This window comes from Capricornis sumatraensis, chromosome 12, assembly GCF_032405125.1.
Source record: "Capricornis sumatraensis isolate serow.1 chromosome 12, serow.2, whole genome shotgun sequence".
NCBI classification, from domain to species: Eukaryota; Metazoa; Chordata; class Mammalia; order Artiodactyla; family Bovidae; genus Capricornis; species Capricornis sumatraensis.
The window spans coordinates 78,479,794-78,499,751 of record NC_091080.1 but is presented as its reverse complement, the minus strand read 5'-3'; the positions used below and the strand labels follow the sequence as shown (position 1 = coordinate 78,499,751).

The 19,958-nt window shown below is 37.7% G+C and overlaps 1 protein-coding gene across 1 annotated transcript; it reads left to right on the top strand.

Moving 5' to 3' along the window:
- Positions 1 to 562: 562 nt before the first annotated feature.
- On the top strand, positions 563 to 19,848 carry TGDS (TDP-glucose 4,6-dehydratase). The gene is made up of 12 exons (XM_068984495.1): positions 563 to 650; positions 2,916 to 2,982; positions 3,736 to 3,804; positions 4,932 to 5,022; positions 9,421 to 9,563; positions 10,683 to 10,781; positions 11,866 to 11,925; positions 14,074 to 14,117; positions 14,727 to 14,892; positions 16,289 to 16,347; positions 16,906 to 17,003; positions 18,285 to 19,848. The coding sequence occupies exons 1-12, from the start codon at positions 565 to 567 to the stop codon at positions 18,368 to 18,370; spliced, it is 1,068 nt and encodes a 355-aa protein (XP_068840596.1). The 5' UTR covers positions 563 to 564; the 3' UTR covers positions 18,371 to 19,848.
- The last annotated feature ends 110 nt before the right edge of the window (positions 19,849 to 19,958 follow it).

Genomic DNA, 19,958 nt, shown 5'->3' with positions numbered 1-19,958 from the left:
GAGGGGTCAACGGAGGATGAGATGGTTGGATGGCATCACCGACTGGATGGACATGAGTTTGAGTAAGCTCCGGGAGTTGGTGATGGACAGGCAGGGAAGCCTGGAGCGCTGCAATCCAGCAGCAAAGAGTGGGACACGACTGAGCGACTGAACTGAACTGAACTGAGAGTGGTCTCTGCGTTTGAAATTTTCATATATGTTACTACTTGTTTCCCCCCAAAAGGCTGTAACAAAAAGACACTTCACGTATACTGAGTATTCCCATTCTTCTTGCGTGCGTGCTAAGTCGCTCCAGTCCTGTCCGACTCTGTGCGACCCTATGAACTACAGACTGCCAGGCTCCTCTGTCCCTAAGATTCTCGGCTGTTCCTGGGCGCGCACACAGGAGGGCCCCGCCCAGCCCTCGGTGGGCGGGGACAAGTCGGTCTAAGCTCCGGAAGCGGCATCTGTCTGCTTCTTTAACGTGTCGCGGGGAGTGGGACGCGTCGCAAAAAGTCGCGGTGGAACTTCCCTACCATCTACAGACCTGGCACTTTACGGTGCCAAGCCCTGCTGAGCTGGGAGATGTCGGCTGCGGGCCGCGCCGAGTCCTTGGGTCCTCCCGACAGCTTTGCGAAGCGGGTCCTGGTGACCGGGGGTGCTGGTTTCATGTAGGTAACGGCGCCGCTGGCCGAGTAGTGGCTCCCCCAAAACCCAAGCCTTTTCCTGCGCCTCTACTTGCCCTTGGCAACTTGGGACCAGCTTTGGGGATCTGATTGACAGGGGGAGGGTCTTAACGCACGACCTGGATCGTTCCACCTTCTCCTTTACTGGCCTACGGAGACGTGGCTCCTTTGAAACTACGACTTCTTTTAAACGTCTCCCAATCAAAAGTAGCTCAGAGGCTAAAGCGTCTGCCCGCAATGCGGGAGACCCGGGTTCGATCTCTGGGTTGGGAAGATCCCCTGGAGAAGGAAATGGCAAGCCACTCCAGTATTCTTGCCTGGAGAATCCCATGGACGGAAGAGCCTGGTGGGCTACAGGCCACGGGGTCGCAAAGAGTCGGACACGACTGAGCCACTTCACTTCACTTCACTTCACTTCAATCGAAGCAGAAGTGCCGTGGTACTGTTCCTCTTTCTACCTGGCCCGACATTTACCTGTCACTCTTTTGAGCACGCCCGCTTTGCAGAAAGTTTCTCATCAACTGTTCCAACCCCGGTCCGGTTCCCACCCCACCTTCACCCCCTCGAAACACAGGCCTTGTACGTGTAGGCTTCATGAAACGGTTCTTGGATTATGAGAGCGGTTTCATTTATGCAGCCGACTTTAAAAAAAAATCCTCTGCAGGTGTTTTGACGTATGCTAGTCTGAAAGCCTCTTTCCGTCTCACACCCGCATTTAATCAGCAAGTCCTCTCTCCACTTCCTAAGCGACCACATCTTACCTTCCTCCCCATTTGACCCTAAACCTTGTTACTGTCTGCTTTTGCCTAGACTACTACTGTAACCTCCTGATGAGTCATACCACTTTCACCCTTGTTCCCTTAGAGTTTGTTCTCACGCACAGAGTCTGTGTTTGTTAAGTAAACGGGTGTCTCATTTCACTCCAAAGGTTTCTTTTGGGCTTAAAATAATATCCAGACTCTTAGTCACATCTAGAAGACTCTCAGGGGCCCAAGCTGGAACCTGATCTCCTGTCTTTCTTCCTCTTGCTTTTCTGTGCCTGCCACCCTTACCCCTTGAAACATGGGAGGCTAGCTCCTCCTCTATTGAGGCCTTGGTCCTTGCTTCCTCTTTGCTGACGCTCTCTGTTTTTGCATCACTCAGTTCAGATGTTTGCTCAGACATCACCTCCACCTGGCCCACCCTATCTAAGTAGCCCCTCTCCCAACTAACACACTTACCACTACCTGAAATAATACTGCATATTTGTGTTTACTTGCTTAGTGTCTGCATTCGCACCCTAGGATGTAAACTGGTGAGGGCAGAGACTATGGTTCTCTCAACACCTGGCGGAATGCTCCCACCCCATTAGTACATTAGATCACCTCTTCTAATGGGACAGTGACTTGGAGGAGGGTACTAGGCAAGCTTCCTCTAGTGAAAGGGAAGCATGGGCATAGAAGGGTTGTAAAGTGCTGGCCCAGAAAAGGCACATCCTAGAAAATTCTGTGAAAGAGCTGTCGGGTACAAACTCTGGATTCATAATTTGTTCCTAGGAGCCCAGCGTTTTGGTGCATATGATAAAATCTGGTGGATTATCTCACAGAGAGATGCCTCTGTCTCCACTTCAGGGTCCTCTGATACTCATGATGTCACTATGGATATTCACCTCAGGATGGTTTCAGCAGTTCTTAGCCTTGGAAACCAAGGTTTACCCTAGAACTTCTCTAGGACCTTCCTTTCTCCCCACCCCCAGGATTCTACTTTACACCACCAAATTCTTCTATCAAGAAATAGGGTTTCTGTAGACATGCAGAAATTGCAATAAGACTACAGTAAACATGGACAATTCCCATGCTCATAAGAGCTTAATTTTTACATAGTTATGCCTACGGTCTCTGCAAAAGCACATTAGAGTTCTAAGTCCATTTGTATTGACCATCACCTGTTGTATTTATGATATTGCTTTATTCCTATACTCAAAGCATGCATGGATAGCATCTTTTGGCTAATTATTTTCTTATATCCAGGACCAATGAATTCTCTCTTCACCATAGTGTAAAAGGGAAGGTAAGACTTTGATATCAATACTGTTGAGAAGATTAATGAAAAGTATGGATCATATATTCAGCATCGTTATTCTTTCTGTTATCTTGCAGTAATTTGATAGCATCTTTGAATAGTTTCCTAATACTCAGTAGCTTAGGGTAACATTTGAAAATTTAAGGAAAAGGTTAAATTTCTACTAACAAGATATGCTTGTTTCTCTAGAGCGTCACATATGATTGTCTCTTTAGTAGAAGATTATCCAAATTATATGATCATAAATCTAGACAAGGTAAGTTTGACAAAAATGAGCTCCATGTAAAAAGAAAATGAACTCTGTGTCCTGAACCTTATTTATATTTTTAAAAAGTATTAGAATCCTGTCATGCTGATATTTTAGTTTTGTATTTAGTCATTTTTAGCAACTTAGGAGCCTACCTAGTCATGTGATCATACAAGTTTTTAATCTTATGTAAAGTCTTGATACTTTTAAATTTGCTACAATAGCCCATAATATAAAGGTTTTAAGTGTGGTATTTTTACTGTAAGAAAGTCTTCACTCTAAATTCAATATTTGGTGTAATATTTTGTGTAATCTTCTGATTGTTAACCTTTTTTGGCATTGAGGTATTCTGATTATTTTATTATATGGTTTTATAACTGCCACCTCCCGAAAATTGTATATTTATTTTAAAAACTAAAGTGTAGTTAAATTAGTTTTGAGAATATTTCTGTAATCTCCCTGGAGATTCTGAAAGCCATGATTCATAATCATTGCATTGTTGACTTTAAGTACAAGATACAATTAGTTACCATAATTTCATAAAGCAAAATAGTAAAAAAATATATAGACAAAAAATAATCTTTAAGTCTTAATTATTATTGCCTGCCAGCCACAGACAGTAAGTTTTCCCCCATTGGTATACACTGATTTGCTAATAATGTTATGGTTAGAAGATCTATAGTATTTAAAATAAATTGATATTTTATAAGAAAAGCTATTTATTATCACTTTTTGTGTTGTTTTTGCCCCCCTTATTTTAAGTTGGATTACTGTGCAAGCTTGAAGAATCTTGAAACCATTTCTAATAAACAAAATTATAAATTTATACAGGTATGAAAATATTCTTATAATTATATAATTATTTTGTACTGTGCCTCTTAGGCATTCAGACTTTATTATAGCTTTCTACTTTATAAACCTGTGTGATATAGGCTTGGAAAGCATGCTTATTTAATAACCTTTTTAATTTTAGAAGCACATGTGCTATAGAGAATATTACTGATACTTGTAGATTGATACTGCGTTATAGTTACATATGATTTTTGATGCCTTGTCAGATCTATGAGTAGCTGATTGAACTTCCATGGTATGTAATTTTTAGGTCCTCACTAGCCTTCTAAATAAGCCCTTGCTAGGATTTAAAGAGATTGAAACAAAGTAGGGTGTTACTCAGGCCAGTCAGTCATCAAAAGCCCAGCTTACAGCCCATGGTAGTTTTTTCCCATGAAGTTGATGAATTGGCCCTGGAAGGCTGATTCTTATTAGCCGCTCTTCGAAGAGTCCAAAAAATAAACCACATCACTAATTCAGAAAGGGAAATTTTAATGTCAAATGGAAGTACCTTGTGATTTATGTTTTTTAAGTAATTGTAAAAACTTTTTTTAACAGCAGATCATAAAGATTATACTAGGCAAACATTTCGTAATTTTTTTCTTCTGTGTGAAAGTGTTTCCTTCAGTTACTAAAGAATTGTTAAGAATACATATTTTTAGAACTAGTATGTACATATAACATTAAAAATATTTACTTAGTTGTGGTGAAATCCATAATTCCAGTTGTTACACTTACTTTAAATATATTTCAATAATGGTTATCTCAAACTTTAAAAAATATGTTTAAATTTTTTCCTGCTAACATAGTTATCTCAGGTTGGCAAGAATATTAAGGGAAAAAAACTAGCACAGTCCATAGTAGTAGTTGGTGCCCAAAAAAATACTGTTTTAGATACTTATTTACAAAAACATATTTTGAATTGATTATCTTGTATACTAGAACACAGGAGAAATACCCCATTACTGTACTTCACCCCTCAATTGAATTTTCAAGATATTCTTTTCTGTACCTGGGGTGGGGATTAACTTTTTCTTATCATTTTTTTTGTTCATGAAATAAAATGGTTATTATGATTGAGAATGCTCGATGAGACTTAGTTTTTTGATGTTTGCTTTTTAATATAGGGTGACATATGTGATTCTCACTTCGTGAAACTACTCTTTGAAACAGAGAAAATAGACATAGTACTACATTTTGCCGCACAAACGCATGTAGGTAAGCATTGTTTTATGTTGCAGCTATGATAGGCAAAGTTTTTTTCCAGTGTCTAGCCAAAATCAAGGTCCAGTAATGGGGTCGAACAAATAGGTACTTAACGTACGTGAAAGAACATATACCATGTTTTATCAGAAAAGCCCGTGGTCACTCTGTCAGGATACTTGGTGCTTTCCAGATTACTTGTGTTAGTGTAGAGTAAAATGTAACCTTGAACATTATCTGAAAACTGAGTTTAACCAAATCCAGAATAGTGATTCCTTCTGGGGAAATGGGCCTTCAGCTGTATTTTTATATTGTTTTTCTTAAGGTGGATGGTTGATACACAGTTAAACCTTATATTATTATCTGTACTATTTTGTTCTGAGATATCTTCTAATAATTTGTTTAGCATTTTATATTGTGAAATATAGCATATATTTAGAAGAATTTAGAAGTAAGGTTAAATAAATGATGATAATAAAATACCCAGGTAGCGATCACCTAAACAAAAGGTAGACTGTTGCTGAACCCTCTTTGGAAGTAGTATTCCTACTGCCTTAGTACTTGATTTTTAAGTTATAATTTCCCTTGGTGTTCTCTGCAGCTTTACTGTCTCTGTTTATCTCTAAATATCTCTGTATTTATCTCTAAAGAGTTTAGGTTAGTTTTGCCTGTTTTTAGATTTTATAAAAAGGCATACATAAGATAACATGTAGGTGTGTTTGGTCTTGATATTCCATGCTGGTAGATTCATCCATACAGTTGGGTGGAGGTATAATTTCTTCATTGTCAGGGACATACAGTATTCATCTCTTTAAGTATATAACACTTCCTCTGTCTGTTTTACTCTTGTTGGTCATTTGGATTATTTGCACTTGGGGGAATTTTGAACAGTACTACCATTAAAACATTCTTACACATGCATCTAGGTACGCATTAATACACATTTCTCTCAGTATAGCACTGGCATCATAAGATCTGCACACTTCAATATAGGGATAATTTCCAATTAGTTCCCAAAGCAACTGTATGAATTTCTTCTCCTTCAGGACTGTAGGAAACCTCCTGTTATTCTAGATGTCACCAAATCTTAGTTTTGTTAGTTTTTTCCATTTTTGTCAATCTGAGTAGTGTGTGCAGAGTGATATCTCATTATGGTTTTAATTTGTATTTCCCTGATTACTAACGAAGCTGTGTACCCTTTATAGGTTTCTTAATAATTTAAATTACTTGTTTTGTGAAATCCTATTGAAATCTTTTGCCTATTTTTAAATTAGGTTAGTTGCCTTTTTCTCATTGATTTGTAGGTGTATATACACATATATATGTATATATGTATGTGTATCACATATACACACACACATATGTATAGACAGGGTACTAGTCCTTTGTTGGATGTATTACAGATATCTTCTTCTCCCACTCTGTGGCTTATCTTTCCATGTTTTTGCTAGTGTGTTCTGATGAACAGATGTTCTTACATAAATTCTTACTTAATTTATGTATCTTTTATGTTATTGTTAATGTTTTCGGGGTCTTAAGAAATTCTCTTTCACCCCAAGGTTTTGAAGATATTCTCCCATATTATTTTTGAAAAGGTTTGCAGTTTTGCCTTTCACATTTCGATTTGTAATCCATCTGAAATAGATTTTTATATGCAGTGTAAGATGAAAATCCAGTTTTATTTTTGAATACTAATTGGACCTCTTCTGTTTATGGGAAAGCTCATCAGTTTTCACTGCCCTGTCATATATCAAGTATCTTTATATAAGGAACTGTTTCTCAACTCCCCATTTGTCTATTTGTCTGTGCCTGTGCTGATTACACAATGTATTGACTAATCTTTGATATCTGTTAGAACAAATTCTTTTACTTGATTAATGACAAAGCAGTTTTCCTTCCAGCAGTTTATGAGATGCTTACCATTACTTCCTGTTGTCAGCCTTTGGTGACTTTATTATGGTTCCCTGATTATGAATGAGGCTAAAACCTTTGCATTGTTTATTGGAGTATTCTCCTCCCTTTCCTATTCGTATATGTCTTTAGAAAGTTTCTGTGTAAGTCTCTATACCATTTTCTAAAGGATTGTCAGTTTTTTTCATTACAGATTTTTATTAGTCATTTATTTGTTTATTTACTTTTGACCTCGCCACATGGCTTATGAAATCTTCGTTCCCTGACCAGGGATCGAATCCTGGGGCCACAGAAGTGAAAATACCTAGTGCTAACCACTGTACCACCAGGGAATTCCTCTGTAAGTCCTTTATATACTCTGAATTCAAGCCTTTTGCCATTACTGTTTTTCAATCTGTGATTGGCCTTTTCACTTTCTTAAAGGTATCTTTTGACCAGCTGAAATTCTTCACTTCAGTGTAGTCCATTTGTCTACATTTTCCTATAGGGTTAGTTCTCTTTGTTATCTGTGTAAGAATTCTTTTCATACCTCCAAGGTCATGGAGATATTCTCTTATATTCTTTTCATAAAAGTTATTGTTTTGCCTTCTACATTCAGATTTTTTTCCCGCATGTCAATATCGGTTTGACCAAACACCGTTTATTGAAAAGACTCAGCCTTTTCCCACTGCCCCTTTATTGGAGATCAGTTCAGTTCAATCGCTCAGTCGTGTCTGACTCTTTGCAACCACATGAACCTCAGCATGCCAGGCCTTCCTGTCCATCACCAACTCCTGGAGTCCACCCAAACCCATGTCCATTGAGTCGGTGATGCCATTCAACCATCTCATCCTTTGTCGTCCCCTTCTCCTCCTGCCCTCAATCTTTCCCAGCATCAGGTCTTTTCAAATGAGTCATCTCTTTGCATCAGGTGGCCAAAGTATTGGAGTTTCAGCTTCAACATCAGTCCTTCCAGTGAACACCCAGGACTGATCTCCTTTAGGATGGACTGGTTGGATCTCCTTGAAGTCCAAGGGACTCTTAAGTCTCCTCCAACACCACAGTTCAAAAGCATCAATTCTTCAGCACTCAGCTTTCTTCACAGTCCAGCTCTCACATCCATGCATGACCACTGGAAAAACCATAGCCTTAACTAGATGGACCTTTGTTGGCAAAGTAATGTCTCTGCTTTTTAATATGTTTAGGTTGGTCATAAGTTTCCTTCCAAGGAGTGTCTTTTAATTTCATGGCTGCAATCACCATCTGCAGTGATTTTGGAGTCCCCAAAAATAAAGTCAGCCATTGTTTCCACTGTTTCCCCATCTATTTCCCATGAAGTGATGGGACCAGATGCCATGATCCTTGTTTTCTGAATGTTGAGCTTTAAGCCAACTTTTTCACTCTCCTCTTTCACTTTCATCAAGAGGCTTTTTTAGTTCTGCCATAAGGGTAGTGTCATCTGCATATCTGAGGTTGTTGATATTTCACCCCTCAATCTTGATTCCAGCTTGTGCTTCCTCCAGCCCAGTATTTCTCATGATGTACTCTGCATATAAGTTAAATAAGCAGGGTGACAATATACAGCCTTGACACACTCCTTTTCCTATTTGGAACCAGTCTGTTGTTCCATGTCCAGTTCTAACTGTTGCTTCCTGACCTGCATACAGGTTTCTCAAGAGACAGGTCAGGTGGTCTGGTATTCCTATCTCTTTCAGAATTTTCCACAGTTGATTGTGATCCATACAGTCAAAGGCTTTGGCATAGTCAATAAAGCAGAAATAGATGTTTTTCTGGAACTCTCTTGCTTTTTTGATGATCCAGCAGATGTTGGCAATTTGATCTCTGGTTTCTCTGCCTTTTCTAAAACCAGCTTCAAGTACCCATATACGCGTGGTTCTGTCTCTGGGCTCCTGTTCTGTTTCACTGGTCTTTTGTCTATCCTTATGCCATTACCACACTGTAATTACTGTAACTTTATAATAATTCTTGATACCATCAAAGCAAACCCTCCTATCTTTTAGTTGTTCCAAAACTTTTAAAATTTAAGAGCACTTAAAATTTTAGCTGTATCATTTCTTCTTTTTCTTTTTAGAATTAAAAACAAAAAGTGTTTCCTGTAAATATAGCACTGATAGTTTTCTAGGTTCTAAGAATGTACATGTAGTATGTAATTTGAGCTTGAAGAAATCATAAATAGCATTTCACTTTTATGTTAGTTTTAACACTGTTGCAGTTGTGGTAAATGAAAAAACGTAAATAGAGCTCTTCTTTGAGACCCCATGGACTATAGCCCCCCAGGCTCCTCTGTCTATGGGATTCTCCAGGCAAGAATACTGGAGTGGGTTGTCACTCCAGTGAAGATCCAGGGGATCTTGCCACCCCAGGGATTGAACCCAAGTCTCCCGCATGGCAGGTGGATTCTTTACCACCTGAGCCACCAGGGAAGCCCACGCCTGAGTCTACTGGTTGCTATTTCCTTTGTCCTTTGAAAGGAACTGTTCTGGATTTTTCTTCTTTTTTTAGACCTTTCATTTGTCCGTGCCTTTGAGTTTACCTACGTTAATGTTTACGGTACTCATGTGTTGGTAAGTGCTGCTCATGAAGCCAGAGTGGAGAAATTTATTTACGTCAGCACAGATGAGGTCTATGGAGGCAGTCTTGATAAGGTGAGCTTAGAAAATGACTGTTTCAACTGCTTATCCTCTACCACCATACAAACTTGTCAGATGAAAATACTCTAGACTTCTTTTTAATCCTCTGATTTTACACACTTGTGGGACTCTTCAGACTGTTATTCCATTGTTTAAATCAAGTAATACCACCCCACATAGGAAACAACAGCCTAGTCTGGTACAGATTTTATATAATTTGACTGACAGTATTTTGAAAGTGAGCTCTCACTGACCACCCAGTCTTACATCATGAATGTCATTCCCATGGGCCAGCGCATGTATAAGTTAGGTTGCAGCGTGAGGCCTGTCTCCCTTATCTTCTTGCTCAGAAAAGCACATTACACTGTCAAGGAGTGAGTGTGAAATTGTTATAGAAGCAGGAATCTGTTCTTCTTTGTTAATCATTTGTAAACATCATACTTTTACACAAAAAGTGGCTGCATTGTTCAGTCTTTATTTTTCATAGTGTTTACAGTGATCTCATTTTATTTTTAAAATATATTTATTTACCAAAACACATATAGAATGGAAAAAAAAAAGTAGCTTGAAAAGACTTATAGTGAGAAAAAGCAGACCTGACCGTTTCTCTTTAATGCCCCATCCGACTTCTGAGAATCAACCGTTGGCAAAATCTCTCTGCAATTTTTATCAAGCAAGCCTCTTCCTTCTTATACTCTCATCGAGCTACATCAGATCTGACACAGTAGCCAGGATGTTTTTTAAAACCTAAGTCAGATCTTGATGTTATTCTGATCAAAAACCCATCAGTGTTTTGAGAGGCCTTCAGGGTTCCACATGCCCTGGCCTCTAGCTTTCCAACCTCATCTCACGTTTCTTCCCTCACACCAGCCTCCTTGTAGTTCCACTGGACGCGGTTCTGTCTCAGGGACTTTGCACTTGCTGTCCTGCCTTCCTTGTAGGGTTGTTGTGAACTATAAAGAAGTGACTACATGTAAAGAAAGTGCTTAGAAAAGTGCCAGGCACGTAGCTGGGTTTCAGTAAATGTCCTTTAAATGTAAGTGGTTAACATTTCAAGTTTGTAATATGTTCTCTGATTTTTCAACTTAGGAAGTGTACATAATACTTACTTTTTAAATATATCTTTAAAATTAGGAATTTGATGAATCTTCACCTAAACAACCTACAAATCCTTATGCATCGTCTAAAGCAGCTGCTGAGTGTTTTGTACAGTCTTATTGGGAACAGTATAAGGTAAGAATTGGCTTCAGAAACTGGAATCATCTCTTTTTTGGACTTAGGTATTAAAACCCCAGGTTATCATTAGCCAGCATTTTATTTTTAGAGTAGAAGGCATAGACTGAGAAAAGTTATATATTAAGGAATTTAAACAACTGATTGTCAACATTTTGTGGGCAAAGCATTGACCTTTCTTCTTATCTAGTCTGTCATTTAAAGGAACAACTTCTGGGGATTTCCCTGGCAGTCCAGTGATTAGGACTTGGCACTTTCACTGCCATGGGCTTTGGTTCAGTCCCTGGTGTGGGAACCAAAATCCTGCAAGCCACGCAGTATGGCCAAAACAGTAAATTAAAAAATAAAGGAACAATTTGGATATATGTTGCTTCTACTTCGCTAATAGGCAGAGTGTGACAGCTAGGGTGAAAAGCCCTGTTGGAAAATCCTGATTCCAAGGAGTCCTCAGAGTGAAGGGAGACAGAGGGAGAGGAGATTCGCTTACCTGCCGCTGCTCCTCTCGGCCCCTCATGAATGGAGCTGGATTTGTCCCTGTGGCTGTGGCAGTGTCCCTGCGGGAGCCTGGCCCACTGTGAATCAACAGCTTGAATCCCTGCACTTCACTTCCCGCTGATCTTCCAGTTATTCGGGACTGGGCCAGACAGGAGAAGCAAGGAATTACTTCAGGTTCTCTAGCCTCTTATGGTACAGTAGCATTGGTCTTGTAGCTCTTTTCATTTGTAAGGATTGGTCCCACAGAGAAAGCCAACTTGGAAGTTTAACATCTCAGATGGTCTTTGAAATAGTCAGGTGGAAATGTCTTTAGTTTCCTGCAATCAGACCTACAAACCTGCCTCCATCTATTTTCATCCTTCCCTTGTCCTAGTAAAGACTCTTCTTTCTCTTGGAGCTTCTGTCTTTTTCTGAATCTCATCCTCTCCTGTCTTTTCAGGAACCTTACATTAGAAAAAAAATCCCTTCGCTTCTGTCCTAAAGGTGTGTGGAATTATTTAGCCAAAAGTGCCCATATTTTAAAACTGCTTATCTTTAGATAATCAATTTTTGGACCTTTCCATGACCTTAATGTCAAATACTCTTTAAGTTTCCAGTTGTCATCACACGAAGCAGTAATGTTTATGGACCACATCAATATCCGGAAAAGGTACATTTTACTTCGAATTCACGTTCTGTTTTAGTGATTGTAACTTCTCATGATTTAAAATAATCTCACTTCAGTTATTTGTACAAAATAATTTGTTGTAATTAACCATAATTATAAATGCTATATAGGCCACATGCAAATCTCGATAGGTTTGGAGTTTGACAACTTAATTTAAGTCTCAGCTTGATACTTACAAGTTGTAATGGCCTTAGTTAGGCCCTTTGAGCATCATCTTTAACTTGATGGGTAATGATAATTTTAGAAAGAATTTTGAAAGATCAGTGAGATGATGTATGTGAAGATGCCTTGTACGTTGCAGGATTCTAAAGCACTATAGAATACTCCCATCATTAATATCTTGCCGGTGAAGACTCCTTTCTAGTTTGCAGTCAGGTCATATGTCAGGCTGTAAAGAAAGGTAGACACTAGTTACAGAGTGATGCAGGAAGCTTGTACATAAATTTGTCTTACAGTCCACTGATTAACTGTTCCCCAACAGTACTTTTGTCTGGAAAATCCCATGGACAGAGGAGCCTGGTAGGCTGCAGTCCATGGGGTCGCTAAGAGTCGGGCACGACTGAGCTACTTCGTTTCACTTTTCCCTTTCATGCATTGGAGAAGGAAATGGCAACCCATTCCAGTATTCTCGCCTGGAGAATCCCAGGGACAGAGGAGCCTAGTGGGCTGCTGTCTATGCGGTCACACAGAGTCGGACACGACTGAAGCGACTTAGCAACAGCGGCAGCAGCAACTCCTCTATATTATGCAGGCCTGAGTGTCTTCCAGAAAGTAGTTTAGCAAATATGACGGGTTGTTAAAAGGCTAAAAATGTGTGTATGGTTGATTCTGTACCATAAAGCCCATTGTTAAGTAACTACTAGTCTCACTGCTAAACTTTTGAGCTGGGTTTTCTTACTTCTTAGCTATTGCATTGATCTATCTGCCCAAAGAAAAGGGCCGTATCATGATCTGCTGATATTAATATATAGTTGGCTTAATTTTTAGAATATTCTTAACATATTTATTATAAATTTAATAATTTGTCTCACTATGTTTAACATGAATTTTCTTTGAATACAGTGGTACTGGAATTGGTTTATATTAATTTCACAATAACTTATTGTGTAGATACTGTATATAAAGTAAGAAGTAAGCTATGATTCGTGCCGATAGAAAACCAACACAAAAGTGATCTTACGTTGAGGTCCTTTAATGGACCGAAACCTGGTGGTCCAGAGTCAACGATAAGAAAGTAAAGGAGAGGAAAAGAGGCTGATATTCCTTGGTTTATGCAGAAAGCCAATAAAGCCCCTGCCACGGGGCTTGCTCTGTTCACGGAGGCCTCAGGCACCCTCTCGATAGAGTGAAGACACAGAGCGCCTTCTCGAGAGGGTCTTAGAAGCCCGGGCAGGAAAGTAGACTCAGAGGGCCTCTGGGCTCCAGGGGATCAGCCTGAAAGAGAGAGGGAGACAGAGAGAGCAAGAGAAAGACACGGGCACCAGAGCTCTGATGGAGCAAAGGTGTTTTAATTAACATGGTGTGGGCATATATACTGTCTTACAAGGTAGTTATTCTCAGCAAAGATAAAAATTAAAATTCCAGACTTACAAAACATAGGAGATCCATATTAAAGAGAGAGAGAGTTGTAAACAATCACTTTTACCACATGGTTCACAAGAAGGAAGAGGGTACTTATCACTGTATAGAAAAACTAATGAAGGAAATAAATGCCTGGATTCTTCAGCCCCCAGGAGAGGCTTGCCTGTCAATTCCTGAATGGAATTAATAAGGAACAGAGAATTCCTGACAGATCCAAAACAGCACACAGGAAGCCTCTTGTTAAATGCTTCCTGACAATCTTACAGTGAGAATAAACTGTTCATGAAGACTTTACCTGAACTCTTTTTCACTATTTATATCATTTTATCTTCATTTTAATCTAGCGATAACTGGTTTTATGAAATAGGAAATGATCTTAGAGTTCTTTTACTTATCAAAATTACAATAGGTATTTTGTGAAGTGATAAGAATTAAAATTTATCCTTACATTTGTTTCTTAATAATAATCTTTTAATGTTATGATGAGTTCAAGTTTATAGTTATGAATGAATTTCCAAAGTCTGAAATGATCTTTAAATATTCTTTTAGGTTATTCCAAAATTTATATCTTTACTACAACACAACAGGAAATGGTATGTTATTTACCTTTATATGCATGTTTTTCTGGTATGTTAGAGTATTTAGTATCAGTCTTTCTTGAAAATCATAAAGCGGTAGAGTTGGAGGCCTTAGAGTTTAGTGTCACAACAAATTTAAGAATGCCTTCTACGATTACTAGTAATAGTTTTTAAAATAATTATAATGATTAATTCATCTTTATAATTTGGTTACTAAGATAATTTTAATCCTTAAATAATCTACCTTAAAACTTTGAGTTATGGCATTACAATTTGTCATCTATCTTTATGTAATTTTATTTTTGCAAAAGATGTGTTTAATTCCTAGAACTGTAGATAGTCTTCAAAATGAACTTAAGGTATAGAATTGATGAATAACTATTTCTGCAGGGGTCACTTAGATGTTTGCCACTTTCTTAATGAGTACCCACAGACGGTTTGGAGATGTGTTAAGAATTATGGATAAAATTTAGAAGTCATGAGAATTTGTATTTTCAGTAAGAGATATCTAGGATCTTTATGGGAATTGGCTTCTCTGAAATTGTACTGTCATTGCATTACCCAGATTTGGGAGAGCTTACTTTTTTACACTTTATGATTCTCTCTTTCATTTCATCTTTTTAGCTGCATTCATGGGTCAGGGCTTCAAACAAGAAATTTCCTTTATGCTACTGATGTAGTAGAAGCATTTCTCACTGTCCTCAAAAAGGGAAAACCAGGTGAAATTTATAACATTGGAACCAATTTTGAAATGTCAGTTCTCCAGCTTGCCAAAGAACTAATACAGCTGGTATGTATATGTTATGAAAGGGTAATATTTTCAAAATAGTCACTGAATTAGTCACAGTAATCACAAATTTTGTCAAAATCAGCAATTTACCATTTACTCACTGGAAAAGTGAACAGGTAAGAGGAAGAACTTCATAATTATGTGCTGAGATGTGTCATTTTGGGTAAGTATATCACTTATTCAATCATGGCTTTCCAGGAAAAAAAATTCCACTATATTAAATGTACATACCCATTATAAGACATAATCAAGTTCAAGAAATCAAATGTTAAATCGTGTGCCCTAGGATCAAGAAACAATGATATATAAATAATAATTTTGCATGTATTAGTGAGCATCAGTTATAAATCTCAGGATGCAATAGAAAGAGTTGACTGAGCAAATGGTAAAGCGTGTTTTCCTTCGCACTACTCACAGAACATGTCTATACTCCAAATGTGTGGGTTTTCCACACCCAACAATTCTCAGTCACCAGCTTAGTAGGGTCCTACAGTTTAACTCAGTTCTGACATACCTACCTGGAGATGGTGTCAGATACCATAGGTTAAGGGTTCAGTCCCCCAAGACTGCCCTCACTTCACATGTCAGTCCCGAGACCTGACTGTCACCTGTGCTTCTGATCAGCCAAGTATAAGTCTGAGATAATCTGCTAGAGGAAGTCACAGAACGCAGGAAAAGAGTTTGCCCACTAGATTACCGGTTTATTACAAACAATAGAGGAGATCCTTAGGGCACACGATACGAGGGAAAGGAGAGGGAGCTTCCTGCCCTCTCCGTGTGTGCCCCCTCCCAGCACCTGGAAGCTTTCCTCTTGGGGTCTTTATGGAGGCTTCATTAAGTAGGCATGATGGATTAAATCATGGCCACTGATTAGTTCAACTTCTAGTCTCCTCCCCTCCTCAGAGGTGGGAGCAGGGAGGCTGAGTTCCATCCTCTAATTGCTGGGTTGCTTCCCTTGGCAACCAGTCTTCATTCTTAGGGACTTTCCAAAAATCACTCATTAACATAAACTGTGATGTAGTTGAAAGGGGCTTGTTATAAATAGCAAACACCACCTTTATCTCTCATCACTTAGGTATTTTTAGGAGCTCTGTGCCAGGAACAGGGATGAACATCAAATAGACGTTTCTGATTTTAAATCATAATATCACACTCAGTAATAATCAAAAGCCAAAAAATTCATTTTTTCCTATGGTTTTTATAATGTGTAATCTTTCTGAGCTTCAGCTAGAATTTAGATTATAAAGTATAGGAAGTGTTAATAAAAATGTTATTCATCTTAGCTGCCTTCCCCACTTGGAGGAGGCTGTTTTTCTTGTCGTTTGAATCAGTTGACTACCATTTTTATTCACTGGTCTCATTTTATAATTTGACTTAAACGTCTTCTTTTTGACAGATCAAAGAGACCAATTCAGAGTCTGAAATGGAAAACTGGGTTGATTATGTTGATGATAGGTGAGTAACAAGTTAAAAAATTGGGGAAAAGTTTTGAAGTCTTAGTTACTTATAAGATTATAAATGTATGTCCTTACCCAGAAAAGTTTTTCTTTTCAGTTTTCTGCTAAATTATTTTTTCCTAATTATAAATGTAATAAGAAGAAAGTATAATATTATTACTTACTACTGGTATGGCTTAAATAAAGTTTATTGACCCTTTCCAAGTCTGAGATTTTCTTGAGTGTGACATAGGGATAATAATATCTTGCTATGGAAGTATTTTAAAATATAATTTCTAATGTCTACAAACTACCAGACCCAGGACATGAAACATAGAGTCCTAACAAGTTACTATGTGGTTGAAATAAGTAAAGGATAAGCCACAGAGGGTTAGGCATCTGAATTATAGATGGTTTTTAACATATACTTTATTTTCTAAATTTTCTATAATGGGGTCATCAGGGGAAAATTTTTGAGAAAAAAAAATTTGAATTATGGACTCATTATTTCTCTTAAGAATTTAAATTTGTAAATATATATCCACAGTGTCATTTTAAATCTGTTTTGTTTTCTAAGACCTACCAATGATATGAGATATCCAATGAAGTCAGAAAAAATACATGGCTTGGGATGGAGACCTAAAGTACCTTGGAAAGAAGGAATTAAAAAAACAAGTATGTTATGAATTGATCCCTTGAGGGTAGGGGGAGATTCAGAAAAATTTTAAAGCACAATAATTTGTATTTTAGGACACTACAAATTTGGCAGAATGTTATGGTAAATCACTTTCGCTTTGGAAGTTTTTGCATTTAATGTATTTCTAACATTAGTAATTAAGTGTCTTGAACTTTAAAGACTAACTTCTGATCAGGCTTCTTCTTCTTAGCATTTGTCAGATACCTATTTCATTGATTCTCAGATGCACATTTTTCACTTTTTTCACCTCCTTCAGAGGTATGTGTTTTACAGTCACTAGTGTCTGATAATTCTTGTTTCAACTTGTTTTCTTTCTTACTAATCTGTAAAGTAATGATTCATCTTAAGATCAGGCATCTGAGATTTGGTAAAAGAGAGACAGTTGCAGTCTTTGAGTCTCTTGAGTCTTTTTATACTGAAACAAACAAATAGGAAACAAATTTAATATGTGCAGCAGAAATATATTAAAATAAATCTATATAAAATCTGTGTATATATATGTATATCTGTTAAATTCTGTTTGGAAATGTACTCATGAGAAAAGATACCCAAGTGTAGGAAAAAAGTCTTGGTTCAGAACTGGACATAGAAAATACTTATATTGAGTTCTAAAAAGCAAATTCAAAGATAATTTATCATTTTTTCAACTGAAAAACTTTATTAATAAAGTTATAGATAGCAGCATAAAGTAAGTTTACATATTAACAGAAGGAAGTTCACATCATCTCACTATGCCTATCATGCAATATTGTGACATTTATTTACATGAACAAAACACTACATGTTTTTCCTTTGACTTTAAAACAAGCGCAAGTGACTTAGTTACCTTTTCCCCTGAATTGTCTAAAATCAGAATGTTTTAACACTTATACCAGCAAATTCAGTATTGAAGGGCTTTTGAAGTTAAAGAGAAAAAGAAATGTTGATTATTTTTCTTTTATTTAGACTTTTTGTTTTGTATGATACAGCCAATTGACCAGGTCGTAAAAGTTTCAGGTGAACAGTGAAGGGACTCAGCCATACATATTCATGTATCCATTCTCCCCCCAAAACTGTTGATTCTTAAATCTAAGTTTTCAGGTGATGAAAGATCTCCTGATTAACATCATTGGTTCAAAATCAAATTGTTTTCATCATTAGGTAATCTTTGCCTACACATTAGCTGATGGGCAAGACTTTTCTTATTTAGTAGGAACTCAGTAAATATTGGTTAACTAATGTTTAGTTTTCTTTACTTTTTTTGTCTTTTGTCTTATCAGTTGAGTGGTACAGAGAGAATTTTCACAACTGGAAGAATGCAGAAAAAGCATTAGAACCCTTTCCAGTACAACCACCATTTGTATAGCTGGGACAGTTTTCAGAGAAAGAAGAAAATTATCCTACCTACCTCGACAAGTGATATGAAATCAAGTGACCAAATGAAGCATCTTCTTTTTCATTTGGAATTAGATTATGACTTTGTGTATAAAATTCAAATGTAAAATGCCTCAATCTTTAGAAGAGGTTCAGTATCAGCATAGGATTTAAATAATCATAATTCTCTCAGAAACATTTTATCCTGAAAATTAGGAACCAGTATGCATAGAAAGACTTCTTGGTAGATGTGGGTCGGGAAGGATGAATCTCCTGTTTCTGAGAACAAGGACAGGTAGTTCTGGGCAGATGACAGCCTTTGCTGACGTTGAACTCTCCAGCTTTTCCCACTGCCTAGAAAGTCTCTAAAGTCTTTTAGGTGATATAGGATGAACCTTATGCCCTAATTTATCTTTTTAAGGTCAGATGTTATGTTACAAGTGCTTTAAAAATGGAACAAATGGAAGCATATCTAGCACTTTTTAACTTTTGATAATTTTTATAAAATTAAGTTATAAAAGAGGTAGTTTTTATATTGTCAAAATCAATCATGGAACTATATAAGTCATCTTGTATCAGAGAAGTTTTATCATGTATTTACTGTTTAAAATGGTTTTATTTATAAAATCAATATTTTCATGTATTTAATGTATCATGTGGCTTTTTAAAAAGTATGTCTTTGTTTTGCTGTACAGAATTTTTAAAAGTACTTGATTATCATGTATTTTATTTCCTCTCTCCCCTAAAGTCTTTAAGATGATTGGAAAAGGTAACTGATTGGATATCACACCGAGAAAAGGAAAAGAGTCAAAGGCTATGCCCAACTTTCTGGCTTCAGTGTATGAGTGATGGCTTGTTTCCTTTGTGGAGTAGAAAGTGAGGTTATTAACTCAGAAGTGGTCGAGGATGGGTGATAGGAGTGGAGAACATGAAGCTTGGGAAAAGAGTAGTAAGCAGATCCAAAATTAGTAAGGGGACTTGCCAAACAGCTTCCCTTGTGGCTCAGCAAGTAAAGAATCGCCTGCAATTCAGGACACCTGGGTTCGATCCCTGGGTTGTGAAGATACCCTGGAGAAGGAAAAGGCTGCCCGCTCCAGTATTCTGGCCTAGAGAATTCCATGGACTAAGCCCATGGGGTCGCAAAGAGTCAGACACGACTGAATGACTTTCACTTTCACTTGCCAAATAAGAATGAAACAAACTGAAGTTAAAACACTGTCATTTCAGAATTCTTATAGCTGTAAGAATAGACTGAGCCAGAGTTGGGCATAGTATGAGGCACAAGGACTAGACCCAAGGACTAGAGTGAGAACTACCGACGTGATGGTCCTCTGGTCTTAGTTATGTTGGGAAGGAGTGCTTCTTGGAGCTCTGGAGAAAATGGATTTGGGGTAAGAGCTCAGGGCAGTGGCTGTAGGAAGCGACAAGCAGAAAATGGAACAAATTGAGAGCAAATTGTCTTCAGTGGAGTTTGGTCATTAAGGGTGCATGACAAAATAAAAACACTTGCTCTGTGTCATTTGTTCTTGCACGTATGTTTGTGATCTTTTCATTCAGTGAAAATACCCTGTATGATGGTA